The 15,710-nt window shown below is 44.0% G+C and overlaps 1 protein-coding gene across 1 annotated transcript in view; it reads right to left on the reverse strand.

The window, feature by feature from the left end:
* SESN3 (sestrin 3) overlaps positions 1-15,710 on the reverse strand; it is an 85,136-nt gene that overhangs the window by 24,609 nt on the left and 44,817 nt on the right. Inside the window, exon 2 of the mRNA XM_070749650.1 lies at positions 2,283-2,348. Coding sequence (XP_070605751.1) covers positions 2,283-2,348 — 66 coding nt within the window. The remainder of the gene's footprint in view (positions 1-2,282; positions 2,349-15,710) is intronic.

Below are 15,710 nucleotides of genomic sequence, written 5' to 3' on the forward strand. Positions count from 1 at the left end.
AATGACAGAATTTCAGCAGCACTGATGATCACCCATAAGTTTATCCTAAATGGTTTAATGTAATGCTAAACTAAAATCTGTTGAACAAAGCTAGTGTCGGTCTTGGAGATAAGTTGTCAGGCTTGCCCAGGGTTCGGTTCTGGTTTTCTTCATTGCTGGTTCGCTCAGTGGCATACCCCTTGTGCTCATGCAGAGTGCTAAAAATACAACTTCTGCACATGCTCAGAAGCAAAAAACAAAATGGAGGCGCCAATGGCATGCACGGACAGTGCTAAAAATACAGCTTTTGCATGCGCAGAAGAAAAAACAAGATAACGCCACCTATGGGCCCCCAAGAGAGCCAGTTTGGGGGAGTGGAAGGCCTGGGTTGCTGCCAGCTCCAGTGACCCAGGCTGTCAAGTTACTACCAGTTTCATAGGACCAGGAGGAACCCATCTCTGGGACTGTTGCGGTTAGCTCTGGCCTAGCTCCTGCCCCAAGGACTGTGGATGTGGGGGAGACATCCACATGCTGCAGGCCTGTTTTGCCCCCGGTGGAATCTGCTGATGAAGGCTCCTCTGACCAAGAAGACATGAGTGACAGGGAGGAGGAGAGTATGGCAGACAGCTCAGAAGGAGATCAATTATCTAGCTCCTCCTTGGATTCAGAACAAGAGTTAATGATACAGCCACGCATGCGGAGAGCAATGCATAGGCAACAACAACTGAGAGATTATTATCAAAGAAAATGAGGCCACCTGTGGTTGGGTGGGGCTGGGGTAAGTAGTGAGGCTGCTATAAATAGCAGCCTGTGGGTTTGGCCATTGTGGAGGATTATCTGATCGTTGTGTTTCATGACTGCTTTACTGACTTTGACTTTTTGTGTGCTGCTTGTTCCCGGCTTTGAAACTAAACCAGAGCAAAGTGTGTTTCACTTTGTGAAAGAAGAAGGACTGTGAATTGCCTCACAGCTGAAAGCTTAGTATCACAGAAGTGATAAGGGACTTGTACAAATTACCAGTTTGGTTGGAGACAAGTGCTCTTTGCTATACCAAAAGAGGGCTTAGGTTAAGTGAACTTTCATTATAAAGAACATTGTTTTGAATTTTCAAACGTGTGTGTGTCTGAAATTTGTACCTGTGAATTTTTGGGAGGAGTCTACCAGAGAGCCCGACAGAACAGGGCCTGCCCCAACTAAGGCTTCTAAGTAAAAACAATCCATACAACGGGCTGAGAAAGGTGTAGTTTGCACAACCCCCATGGTAGATAATTTCTCCAGATGGATTGATAATGGAAATTCTGGCTTCATGTCAGACCTGCCTCAGCTTGATCTTCTCACTAAAACCGATCCTTAACTCCATTTGGTGAGAAAGATACAGCGTAGTAGAAGTCAAGTGAATGACAGTACAGTGATCCCTCGATCTTCGCGATCTCGATCTTCGCGAAACGCTATATCGCGATTTTTCAAAAAATAATAAATTAAAAATACGTCCGGGTTTTTTTCTACACCACGGTTCAATCATTTTCTCATTTCTCTTTTTTTCTCCCCTTTTTTCTATCATTTCTCTCTCTCTTCCTTCCACTCTTCTCTCTCTCTCTTTCCTTCTCTCTCCCCCCCTCCACTTGCCCACAAGAAGAAAAAAAGCAACCTCTGCCGGGCAGCTCCCCTTGTGCCCTCGCTTTGTGCCTGCCTCTTGTCCCTCTCTTTTGGGGATTTTTTTTCCTTTTCTTTTTTCGCCTTTGGTCTCCCATTACTGTAAACCTGCCGCTTGGTCGCCGCCGAGGAGAAGCGCAGGGAGGGCGAGAGAGGGAGATCGTGGCATGCGAGGTCCCTGCAGAGGGGTGGCTGAGGCGGCGGAGGCGTAGTGGCGGCGGCGGCAGGCGAGCTTGGAGACGCAGCCTCGGCAAGCCGAAGGTTTCCGCGGCTCTGACCCAGAGCAGGAAGGGCTGATGGGGGCGGCGAATCCACCTCCCCAGCCACCGGCTCCACCATCTGCGCATGCGCGGCCATGGGAAAAAAGGGCGCGCATGCGCAGATGGTGTTTCCACTATATCGCGAAAAATCGATTATCGCGAGAGGTCTTGGAACGTAACCCTCGCGATAATCGAGAGATCACTGTATTGCAAAGCCAGAACTGAAATTGCGCGCCAAGTCCCCAAGTGAAAACTTTCCCCTGCTTATTCGACACTTCCCATTGCTTTTGCCTCACTGTCCAATCAATTAAGAAGAAATGGTGGAAATTATTCGATTATTTCGGGTTCATGTTCATTTCTTCAAAGAAAGGAAAAAGAAAAACAACTTACATCCTTCTCTGGTATAAAGGCACTTGGTCCTCTTGTTAAAGGCAGAGACACTCTGATTTTATTTTCCTGTAAAAGAAAGTAACAAATGCCATTTTTAGCATAACTTTACTTGCGTCCTCTTTAATATTAAGATTTCCAGGTGTTAATATGAATCAATTGATGATGATAGCAAAATGTTTATGAAACCTATTCTTATATTTTGATAGCTTGTCTCACGACTAACCTAAGTAAGAGGTCAGTGTCAGAAGTCTATGGCATGGACCACAAACCCTTCTACAAACTGAAAAAAGAATATTTTATAGTGCTACTTTTTCCAACCCAATTGCAGAGATGACCCTTAGATTATCTACGGTTGACCTATCCAGATTCCTAAGAGGTCAGTAAGGGGCGAGTACAAGTGCACTAGAGTGACTTCCGTCCCTTTCTGTCCCCTGTCCTTTTGCTCTCCTATATCTCCTATACCTTTCTTCTATCCCTATATCTCTTCTTCTATTCTTTCATTGATATGTTCTATTACTATATCTTCTTTTCTATTATTTCTTAGATATATTTTACTATGAGTATCTCCTCTATAACCTTCATCATGTATTTTACTATGTGTATATAGATATATACCCACTAAAACCCTCATTGTGTACTGGACAAAATAAATAAAAATAAATAAATAAATAAATATAGATGGGAAAACATAAAAGTAATTTACAAAAGCAACAAAAGTAGTCTCAGAATTCATAAAAAGACACCCAATTCAATCAGCTATCCCATTTTTTTAAAAAAAATACATACAGTAGCACTGTCAAAACTGCATAAAAGAATTATTTTCATATTTATATATCCCATTTTTACTAAATTCTGACTCCAAGACAGTACTAAAAGCAAAAATGCAACACTATCTTAATAGCAACTAGAATCCCATTGCCACACTTTGCCATGCACATTAAGATCCTGATGACCAATTATTATGGGGCTATTCTTTGTCAAGTGGACCAGGGGGTCCACTTGACTGATTTTTGTAGCCTTATTTGAAAAGAAACCATCACAAAAACAACATACCGGTATATGATAGGAAAAAAACATGCTCTTTCTAATGAAATAAAAATGAAGATTAGAATTGTATTGTTTTTACATGTTGTAAACCACCCTGAGTCCTCTGAGAAGGGTGGGATACACATCCAATCAATCAATCAATCAATCAATCAATCAATCAATCAATACATTGTAAGAAGTGAGGCAGCTATAACCCTCCAGGTATTGCCTAACTATCATTGTTATAACTCTAGTTTGCACGATCAACGACGAAGGATGTTGGAAACTTCATTGAGCACCTCTGGAGGGTGACACCTCCTTTGCCAACAGAATGAACAGAGGTCATAACCTTGGTTTATTCCAGTGGTGGCTCACCTTTTCAGCAACAAGTGCTGAAACTAGAATTATTATTATTATTATTATTTATTAGACTTGTATGCCGCCCCTCTCCGTAGACTCGGGGCGGCTCACAACATTGATGAAAGCAAGACATAATAACAAATCTAATAATTAAAATCTAAAAAATAACAATAGTGCGTTTAAAAATCTAAAAACAAGGAACCCCAATATATAAATACATACATACAATCCTATCATACACAAATACTACATAGGCAAGGGGAGATGTCTCAGTTCCCCGACACTTGACGACAGAGGTGGGTTTTGAGGAGTTTACGAAAGGCAAGGAGGGTGGGGGCAGTCCTGATCTCTGGAGGGAGCTGATTCCAGAGGGTCGGAGCCACCACAGAGAAGGCTCTTCCCCTGGGTCCTGCCAGATGGCATTGTTTAGTCGACGGGACCCGGAGAAGACCAACTCTGTGGGTCCTAACTGGTCGCTGGGATTCGTGCGGCAGAAGGCGGTCTCGCAGAATGGTGCGCATGCGCGTGCCGGAGCACCAGAAACCATAAGAAAGTAGCTAGGCAGTGAACATGTGCACCCGGTGGCTAGCTGCTCTTCCGGGTTCCGTTGCATGCATGCCAGCTGGTCCGGTGTCCATGTATACTGGCCAACTGCTCTCTTTTGGGTTCCGCATGCCCAGGTGCGTCCAACAGCCCAGCGCACTTGTGCATGCCGGAACCCAGAAGAGAGCAGCGTGCCACCTCTGGCTCCCATGCCATAGCTTCGCCATCACTGTTTATCCTGTCCTCTTACCTAGCTCTTGTTTTACCGTAAGGATAGGGAGTCTGATGTGCCTAATATATGGGTGAGATCATCCAAGGGCATGGGTTGAGGTATCATCAATATGCCGATGATACCCAATTATACATCTCCACCCCATGTCCAGTCAACGAAGCAGTGGAAATAATGTGCTGGTGCCTGGAGGCTGTTGGGGCCTGGATGGGTGTCAACAAACTCAAACTCAACCCAGACAAGACGGAGTGGCTGTGGGTCTTGCCTCCCAAGGACAATTCCATCTGTCCGTCCATTACCCTGGGGGGGGGAATCATTGACCCCCTCAGAGAGGGTTTGCAACTTGGGTGTCCTCCTCGATCCACAGCTCACATTAGAGAAACACCTTTCAGCTGTGGCGAGGGGGATGTTCGCCCAGGTTCGCCTGGTGCACCAGTTGCGACCCTATTTGGACCAGGAGTCACTGCTGACAGTCACTCATGCCCTCATCACCTCTAGGCTCGACTACTGTAACGGTCTCTACACGGGGTTACCCTTGAAAAGTGTTCGGAAACTTCAGATCGTGCAGAATGCAGCTGCGAGAGCAATCATGGGCTTTCCCAAATATGCCCATGTTACACCAACACTCCGCAGTCTGCATTGGTTGCCGATCAGTTTCCGGTCACAATTCAAAGTGTTGGTTATGAGCTATAAAGCCCTTCATGGCATCAGACCAGATTATCTCAGGGACCGCCTTCTGCTGCACAAATCCCAGTGACCAGTTAGGTCCCACAGAGTGGGTCTTCTCCGGGTCCCGTCAACTAAACAATGCCGCTTGGCGGGGCCCAGGGGAAGAGCCTTCTCTGTGGCGGCCCTGGCCCTCTGGAACCAACTCCCCCCAGAGATTAGAATTGCCCCCACCCTCCTTGCCTTTCGTAAGCTACTTAAAACCCACCTCTGCCGCCAGGCATGGGGGAATTGAGATACCCTTTCCCCCTAGGCCTTTACAATTTTATGCATGGTATGCTTGTATGTCTGTTTGGTTTTTATTATAATGGGTTTGTTTTTAGTATTGGATTATTATTATATGCTGTCTTATTATTGCTGTTAGCCGCCCCGAGTCTCCGGAGAGGGGCGGCATACAAATCCAATAAATAAATAAATAAAATAAAATAAATGTCTGTTACTACGGTCATCTGCCATATACTCAGAGATAAATGCTATTCCGTTCTGACGATTGGACAGCATACTTCATTATATGGCTATTATTTTTTGAAAGCATTCTTTGACAAGAATGTCTTCTGGAAGCATCAGCAAGCAGCCTGAACACTCAAAAGGTTCTTAACCACAAAGCCTTCTAAACAAGTCAGATTTATTTCACATTGAAATCTACCGCCCACAGATTGCTATGTCAGTAATATGACATAATATGGTCCGATAGCAATTTTCGCTAACCACAGGCAGGCATTTTTAAGACAGCTGTAAGATTAGAGTGTTTTATTCCAGGTGGGCACAAAAAAAATGAATCTGACATCTCAACAATACATAAATACATGCTTCAAAGCAGCGAAACAATATGCCAGTTCTTGGAAAATATCAGAAAAATAAGCTGCAGCAAGCTCCAACAGGAAAAAATAAAATAAAATGAAGAACTGCCAAGTCAAAATGCATCTGTCAAGCTTGCTGAGCAGAAAAGGCAGACATGTAAAGAATGAATGGAAATTGTTTCCAACTCTTGAAGATTTTGGACTAAAATTGAAGACATAAAGAACAGCATTCTTGTTCCATGATGGCTGCTTATTAATTTTAAATTTACCATGTTTTGGTACTTTATAGGGTGTTCTCTTTTTTCTCATTTTTCTCTCAAGCTCAAAAACAATATTTAAATATTCAGGAAAATGTAATGTAGCACCTTCTCAATCTCGACTTTCCCTCCACGGAAAATTTTCCTAAACATAATGCCTTCCAGATCTTTGGAAACCCATATCCTTCAATCTGCAAAATCGTTGGCCGTTTTGCCTGTAATTCCTGGACTATTGCATTTCTATGAGATGGAGAAGTTCATTTTAGTTCTGTTTTCTCAAAACCAGTGTCTTTCAACAACTTGAAGATGTATGAATTTCAACTCCTAGAATTCCCTCGCATTGTGTGGCGTGTACAGAACCCAATTTCCACAAAAACTATTCGAAGGGAGCTTCACAAATCTGGATTCCACGGAAGAGCTGCAAGGTGTTTCCATTTCTTTGTCCACCCCCTGTATATCCCCAATACAGAATCAAGAGCTTCTACCTGAATTTTCAAAAACCTAGTGTTCTAAAAATTATGGATCTGAATTTGAATTTGAAATTAAAAAGGTGGGGAGAGATATAAAAATCTTGTGTGTGTGTGCTATGTCACTAATATAAAATAATATGCATATTTAATAAGCTAATGGCAACCTTAAAATGGTCAAGTGTTTACGTAGCTATTCATCCGGAACTCGGAATATGGGAGTGAACATAAACATTTCAAGATTCATTTATTAAAATATCTTAATGAGGCAGACTTACTGTAGCTAGTCATTTATTTATGTCTTGCTTTTCACGCAGGTGCTCGAGGTGGTGCACACACTGCATTTTAATCCTCCTATTTTTCCCCAGCAGCAACGACATTTTGCTGAGAGGTGGTTTTCCAAACACTTTTACTTCTCAGACAGCTGACGTTCAATGACATACTGTTTCAGACACTGGCAACACCCTACAGCAGAGGTGTCAAACTAGATTTCCTTGAGGTATACATCAGGGTTGCGTTTGACCTGGGGGGGGGAGAAGGGGGCATGGCCAGCTTGACATCACTCGTGACGGGGGCGCCTGTGGCGGCCCAAGTTCTCTGCCGGCGAAAATGGACCCCCAATTCTCCATTTTCGGCTGGGACGGCCTCCTGCAAGCCTCTGTCGGTGAAAACGGAGATTGGGAGGACCACACATTGCAGGAGGCTGTTCCAGATGAAAACAGAGATTGGGAGCCTGTTTTCGCTGGCAGAGGCACCATGGGCCGGTGCTTTGCTGTTTCCAGGATGGCCCCCTGGGCCAGTTCTATGTACCCGATGGGCCAGATCTGGCCTGCAGATATTGAGTTTGACACCCCTGCCCTACAGCTTTTATACATAGCAGTCACTGACAATCGTCTTCATTACAAGTGAACTTTTTTTTTAAAAAAAAAGTCATCTAAAATATAATACAGTGGTACCTCTACCTGCAAACGCCTTTACTTACGAACTTTTCTAGATAGGAACCGGGTGTTCAAGATTTTTTTGCCTCTTCTCAAGAACCATTTTCCACTTACAAACTAGAGCCTCTGAAACTGTAACTGGAAAAGGCAAGGTGAGGCCTCTGTGGGGCCTCTCTAGGAATCTGCTGGGAGGAAACAGGGCTGGAAAAGGTGGGGAGAAGCCTCTGTGGGACCTCTCTAGGAATCTCCTGGGAGGAAACGGCCTCCACCCTCCCTGTGGTTTCCCCAATCGCACGCATTGTTTGCTTTTACATTGATTGCTATGGGAAAAATTGCTTCTTCTTATAAACCTTTCAACTTAAGAACCTGGTCACGGAACGAATTAAGTCTGTAAGTAGAGGTACCACTGTATATACAGTATTCCATCATTTAGGTCAGTGACGGAGAACCTTTTTTTCCTCGGGTGCCGAAAGTGCATGCGTGAATGCTATCGTGCATGCAGGAATGCCCACACCCATAATTCAGTGTCTGGGCAGGGCTAAAATGACCTCCCCCATGTTTAGTAAAATAACTGATTAAAGTCTGTTAGGACCTTAACACCGCGGAGCCGATGGATAAAAGCCTTAGTCATTTGTTCAAACAAGATATTTTTATTATAAAAACAGAAAATAAAACATGTCTCGAGGGACAACTCAAAAATACGTCTTTACACGATGGAGGATAGAAAGAAGAGAGTTAAGAACTGAAGAAGGAGGAGGAAGTGAAGCTGAGATTGGCAGGATATTACATCATAATAGGAGGATCTTGGTAAGGCAAACATAGTTAACTCTTTCATTACTGAATGTCTCTGAGGTGCTGGCAAATATTAAGCGTGACACCCCACACCTGGAGGTGCCCTGTAGATCGGATATTGGCCATTTCCCAATTTCCAAATGGGCCGTTTCTGCCCCCCTGGAGGGTCTCTGGGGGGGAGGGAAGAGTGTTTTCGATCTCCCCAGGCTCCTCGAAAGGCTCTGGACCTTGGGGAGAGCAAAAAACAGCCCTTCCCCACCCACTCTGGAAGCTGGAAACAGTCTGTTTCCTGACTCCCAGTGGGCCCGGAAGGCCCAAAAACCAGCTGGCCGCTGCACACATGCCTGCTGAACCCGAGCTTGCGTGCCCACTGATATGGCTCCGTGTGCCACTTATGGCATGCATGCCATAGGTTTGCCATCACTGATTTAGGTCAGTGGTTTTCAACCTTTTTTGAGCCACGGCACATTTTTTACATTTACAAAACCATGGGGCACATTGAGGGGAGGGGGGGTGGCTAAAAAAAGTTTGGACAAAAAAATTCTCTCTTCCTTTCGCTCTATTTCTCTCTCCCTCTTTCTCTCCCTTTTTTTCTCTCTCCATCCCTTTCTTTCTCTCTTCCTTCTTTCCTCTTTTTTGCTCTTTCTCTCTCCCTCCCTCCCTCCCTCTATGTCTTTCTCTCTCCCACCTTCCCTCCCTCCCTCTCTTTCTTTCTCTCCCTCCCTCCCTCTATGTCTTTCTCTCTCCCACCTTCCCTCCCTCTCTTTCTTTCTCTCCCTCCCTTCCTCCCTCTATGTCTTTCTCTCTCCCACCTTCCCTCCCTCTCTCTCTTTCTTTCTCTCCCTCCCTACCTCCCTCCCTCTGTCTTTCTCTCTCCCACCTTCCCTCCCTCTCTCTCTTTCTCTCTCTTGCTCTTTCTCTCTTGTTCTCTTTCTCTCTCTCTCTCTTTCTTTCTTTCTCTTGCTTGCTTTCTTGTTTTCTTTCTCTCTCTCTTGCTCTTTCTTTCTCTCTCTTTCTTTCTTTCTCTTGTTTTCGTTCTCTCTCTGAGCTTCGCGGCACACCTGGCCATGTCTCGCGGCACACTGGTTGAAAAACACTGATTTAGGTGATGGTACTAGCCAGAAGTACTGTAGCAGGGGGTCATCCTCAAGCGGCTGTACATAGACCATAGATCAATTACAGGAAGAGTGTAGATTTATTTCTCCTCTCCTCCTAGTACCAACTTGGCATTAAGGCAGCTTCTTTCATGAAGGTCATTTTGCAGATACCACCTTCTCAAAACCCTATTTAAACTTCCAACAAAAATACCAGGCCTGATCAAACAGGAAATATTTGAGTCTGAAGGAAGTGTATGTGCGTTCGTGTGATTTTAAATTATTCCTCATATTACCCACTTTTCCACAAGACATTATTCTACCCAGGTACTAAGCAAGTCCAGACCTGCATACTTTCAGAGATGGAACTATATTATGGAGCCAACTGTTCCCTGGGCCTGGGCCATTTTTTAATTGCTAATTTAGTTCCAGGAAAACACTAAATTGGTGTGGGTGAAGTGAAACTTTTGAAGGGGGAAATGGTTTTTCTAATAAAATGCAGCTCTTGATTAAAAAAAAAAACATTCACGAAAGAACGCAATGAAGAGATGTCAGAATTCCCACTTCCTTCTGTAGGAAACACAAATACCAATTCACTTTTTAAAAAAGATACTAGATAATAAATAACTGAAAAGGGGAAGAAGATCTCAGTTGTTTTGTTTTATTCTTGGGTAGTGTTCAGAGGTTAACTACTATCGGAACTTAACTATAGAAACATAGAAACATAGAAGTCTGACGGCAGAAAAAGACCTCATGGTCCATCTAGTCTGCCCTTATACTATTTCCTGTATTTTATCTTAGGATGGAGATATGTTTATCCCAGGCATGTTTAAATTCAGTTACTGTGGATTTACCAACCACGTCTGTTGGAAGTTTGTTCCAAGGATCTACTACTCTTTCAGTAAAATAATATTTTCTCATATTGCTTTTGATCTTTCCCCCAACTAACTTCAGATTGTGCCCCCTTGTCCTTGTGTTCACTTTCCTATTAAAAACACTTCCCTCCTGGACCTTATTTAATCCTTTAATATATTTAAATGTTTCGATCATGTCCCCCCTTTTCCTTCTGTCCTCCAGACTATACAGATTGAGTTCATTAAGTCTTTCCTGATACGTTTTATGCTTAAGACCTTCCACCGTTCTTGTAGCCCGTCTTTGGACCCGTTCAATTTTGTCAATATCTTTTTGTAGGTGAGGTCTCCAGAACTGAACACAGTATTCCAAATGTGGTCTCACCAGCATTCTATATAGCGGGATCATAATCTCCCTCTTCCTGCTTGTTATACCTCTAGCTATGCAGCCAAGCATCCTACTTGCTTTCCCTACCGCCTGTAAAGGTGAAGGTTTCCCCTATCTAGTCATGTCCCACTCTATGAGGTTGTGCTCATCTCCTTTTCTTAGCTGAGGGAGCCACCATATGTGGCCATATGGTCATCATAACTACACGCTGAGAGACACAGAATGTTGCTACCATCCTATCAAAGTGGTACCTATTTATCTACTCATGCATGCTTTCGAATTTCTAGGTAGGCAAGAACAACTCAGGGACCGCCTGCACAAATCCCAGCGACCAGTTAGGTCCCACAGAGTAGGTCTTCTCCAGGTCCCGTCAACTAAACAATGCCGCTTGGCGGGACCCAGGGGAAGAGCCTTCTCTGTTGGGGCCCCGGCCCTCTGGAACCAACTCCCCCCAGAGATTAAAATTGCCCCAACCCTCCTTGCCTTTCATAAGCTACTTAAAACCCACCTCTGCAGGCAGGCATGGGGGAATTGAGATACCCTTTCCCCCTAGGCCTTTAAAATTTTATGCATGGTATGTCTGTATGTATGTTTGGCTTTTTATTATAATGGGTTTTTAATTGTTCTTAGTATTGGATTATTGTTATACGCTGTCTTATTATTGCTGTTAGCCACCCCGAGTCTCCGGAGAGGGGCGGCATACAAATCCAATAAATAATAATAATAATAATAATAACAACTATTATCGATATTAATGATAGAAAACCTATCACACGGGTGCCACAGGTGGCACGCAGAGCCATATCTGCTGGCATGTGAGCTGTTGCCCTAGCTCAGCTTCAATGTGCAAGTGTGTGCGGGCCAGCTGATTTTTGCCTCACACAGAGGCTCTGGGAGGGCATTTTTGGCTTCCAGAGAGCCTCCGGAAGGATAGGGGAGGGCATTTTTAGTCTCCCCTAGCTCCAGGGAAGCCTTTGGAGCCTGGGGAGGGTGAAACACAAGCCACCTAGGCCCACTAGAAGTTGAGAAACAGGCCACTTCCGGCCTCCAGAGAGCCTCTGGGGGTGTGTGGGAAGGTGTTTTCACCCTCCTCCGGCATTGAATTATAGGTGTGGGCACTCGCACAGGCGTGATAGCGTGCATGCATATTCTTTTGGCACCTGAGGAAAAAAAGGTTCGCCATCACTGATCTATACGATTGGCATTTGAAAACTTTGGGTCTTTCTTCCCCATAGAGAATCATTTTAGGAGTCTTTCCTTGAAGAAGTGATGGTGCAGAAATGTCTGATTCTCCTCCCATGAACACCAGACAGGAAGGGGTCAAGAAATGTCTACAGCGGTGATGGCGAACCTATGGCACACGTGTCACAGGTGGCACGTGGAGCCATATCGGACGGCACGCAAGGCATTGACATATGTCAGCTCCAGTGCACCAGCTGATTTTCAGCCTTCTTTTCAGCTGTTTTCGCTTTCTCCAGGCTTCAGGAAAGCCTCCGGAACCCTGGAGATAGTGAAAAACAGCCCAACGGGCCAACCAGAAATTTGCTTCCAAACTTCCAGTTGGACCATTGGGCCATTTTTCGCCATCTTCAGGCTTTCGAGAGGCTTTCCTGAACCTGGGGGAGAGTAAAAAACACCCAACGGGCCTACCGGAAGTCCGGAGGCTTTAGGGAGGCCTGTGAGGGCAGGTTTACTGGATGTCCGGCAGCTTCAGTGAGGCCTGTGGGCATGTGTGGGGGGAGCAGCAAGGGGGTTGTGCACATGCATGGGGGGGAGAGCATTGCATTATGGGTGTGGGCACGCATGCATGCACACACGCATGCACCCTTTTGGCACCCAAGCTGAAAAAAGTTCACCATCATTGGTCTATAGCAGCGGTCCCCAAACTACGGCCCGCGGGCCACATGCGGCCCACTGAGGCCATTTATCCGGCCCCCGGGTGAGTGACACAGCACACTGTTTATTTATTTATTTATTATTTAGATTTGTATGCCGCCCCTCTCCGCAGACTTGGGGCAGCTCATAACAAAGTGAAAACAATTTACAACAAATCTAAATTACTGTTTAAAAATATTTAAAAGACCCCATTTTCTAAACACACATACATACAAACATACCATTCATAAACTGTATATGCCCGGGGGAGATGTCTCAGTTCCCCCATGCCTGACGACAAAGGTGGGTCTTAAGGAGCTTATGAAAGGCAAGGAGAGTAGGGGCAGTTCTAATCTCCGGGGGGAGTTGGTTCCAGAGGGCCGGGGCTGCCACAGAGAAGGCTCTTCCCCTGTTCCATCTAATTTTCTATGAATAAAATGCGGTATTTTGTTAGTAACTAATATCAATCATCAAAAAAGTTGCAAAAGGTTTTTTTTCTAATTTTGTCATCCAGTTACATTCATTTTCTTTTAATTATATTCCCTCCTTAATGTTCCTTCAAAAAGTACACCAATTATATTTCTAACTTATTAACCATTATGCCAAAGTGCTTCCTTCTTTCTTTATACATTTTTCTATAAGCCAAGAAAACCTACAATCAGATGTTAACAAAAAAAAAATTAAAACCAAAACATAAACATATATGAATTTCAGACTTCTTCCCCCCCCTCTAAATAGTACATTCCCATTTTGTTTTTTACTTTAAAATAAGGTATGTGCAGTGTGCCTAGGGATTTGTTCATAGTTTTTTTTAATAGTCCGGCCCTCCAACAGTCCAAGGGACAGTGAACTGGCCCCCTGTGTAAAAAGTTTGGGGACCCCTGGTCTATAGAGAAAACCAATAAAAATATTACATTTCTTGGATACAGTAGGATACAGTAGTCTTCAGAGAGGGGCGGCATACAAATCTAAGTAATAAATAAATAATAAATAAATAAATAAGGTCAGCCCAAAGAGGCCCAAAGAGGCTACGTGTGGTCCCAGGGCTAACCATTGTGAATCTCTCAACTTTTTTCTCCAAGTTGTGTTTTTTCCCCCTATATAAAATATTAAATCGCTTGAGATCATTGTTTCTATTTTAGAGGAAAGGAACAAATAAAGGGGCAAGCAACGAAAGCCTTTGAACTATTAATACAGGAAGAGCTAGCTTTCCACATTTTATTGCGGGTTAAAGTCAAGACCAAACATATAACACCATTTCAAGCGCAAACCAGAACCATAAACTGGTTTGTTATAGGGCATTTCAGAGTATTAGAACAACATTTATCCCACACAGTACTTCTGAGCAGCTGGGACTAGGAGTTTCAATGTTCTCCTGGCAAATCAGTCAGAGGGGAACTCATTAGATGGCAGCACTAAGCAAGTTATTGCTTACAACAAAGCAGCTCAGCTGCAGGGAAATTCCCCTTAGCAAATGCTGCAAAGATAAGCATAAATACTACACATTGGTAACACCATGCAAGAATAGGTGCTCTCAGCTGCATTCGCATTATTTTTAATGCTATTTATGCATGCAGTAGAGCGAACTGGTCTTTTAGGTAGCGCCGGTTGCCGTAAGTCAAATTAAAACTTTCCTGGCTTGGCTGGGGGGGGGGGGGAAGGGACATTTAAAAACCAAAGTAAAATGTACTTCGATGTCAAAAACGTATTTCTACCAAATATTTAGGAAATTAATAGAACAGAAAAATACAGACCAGAATGAGCATGGCTGAATTTTATTGTTTTTTTTAATGGCTGCTAAAGCCCAGAGGTTCTTAAATTGTGGGTAATTATCTCCAAGTGAATAATTTGGGCCTGTCCAGAATGTAGGGGAGAATCTATAACTGTTTGTTTGTGAGTGAAGGATCCGGTTTGGGATTGCGGCTATTGAGACATGTGTGTAATTTTTTTAAAAAAGGTTTTATTGTGGGACTAATGGCATTGTTTGATATACCAGGAAAGGGGGTTATTCAGAGATGGGATGCAGCAGGTTCTGGTCAGTTCTGGAGAACCAGTAGCCGAAATGTTGAGTAGTTCGGAGAACTAGTAGTGGAAATTTTGAATAGTTTGGAGATACCAGTTCTGACTGGCTCCCACTTCCATCTATTCTCTGCCTCGCAAGTCCCAGCTGATTGGGAGGAAATGGGGATTTTGCAGTAACCTTCACCTGGGGTGGGGAGGGAATGAAGATTTTGCAGTATCCTTCCCCTGCCATGCCCACCAAGCCACACCACACCAACCTAGCCACATCCACAGAATTGGCAGTAAAAAAAATATTTGAATTTCAACATTGGGTCAAAAATTTGAGAAACCTTGCTTTAACCCAATTAGATCACAAAGAACAGTGGTTCTCAACCTTTTTAATGCCGCAACCCCTTAATACAGTTCCTGATGTTGTGGTGACCCCCAACCATAAGTCTAGCACTAATTCTCCCAATAGAGCTTTAAGCTGATTGGCAGGAAGGTCAGAGGGCCACCCCCACTTTAAGCGCCTGATTAGTCGGATTGTAAAAATATGTTCCAAGGCGCCAGAATAGAAGGTTTAGTTCCTAAAGCACGGGAAATTTGTCCATGGGGAAGGATACTACAAAATCCCCATTCCCTCCCCACTCCAGGGGAAGGATACTGCAAAATCACCATTGCCTCCCCACTTCTGGGGCAAGGCTTTTGCAAAATCTCTATTCCCACCCCACTCTGGGGTCAGCCAGAGGTGGTGTTTGCTGGTTTTCCAAACTACTCAAAATTTCTGCTACCGGTTCTCCAGAACCTGTCAGAACCTGCTGGATTTCACCCCCGATCATGGACACAGAGAACGTATTTAATTCTGAGCAAGCTAAAAGTATCCTTTTCCTTTTTGATATAACTGCAAGGTTATTTTTCGGGGGGGGGGGAATATGTGGGGAAACATTTGGACAAATAAAAATATTGTGCTATCTTGTTATCTACCCTAGTGGCAACCACCTGACAAACAAGGCCCAAATAATTATGTACAGGCATGGCCAACTGAAAATTGCCTACCCCCTAGCCTTTTCTAGCAATCAAG

This window comes from Erythrolamprus reginae, chromosome 4, assembly GCF_031021105.1.
Source record: "Erythrolamprus reginae isolate rEryReg1 chromosome 4, rEryReg1.hap1, whole genome shotgun sequence".
In the NCBI taxonomy this organism is placed as follows: domain Eukaryota; kingdom Metazoa; phylum Chordata; class Lepidosauria; order Squamata; family Dipsadidae; genus Erythrolamprus; species Erythrolamprus reginae.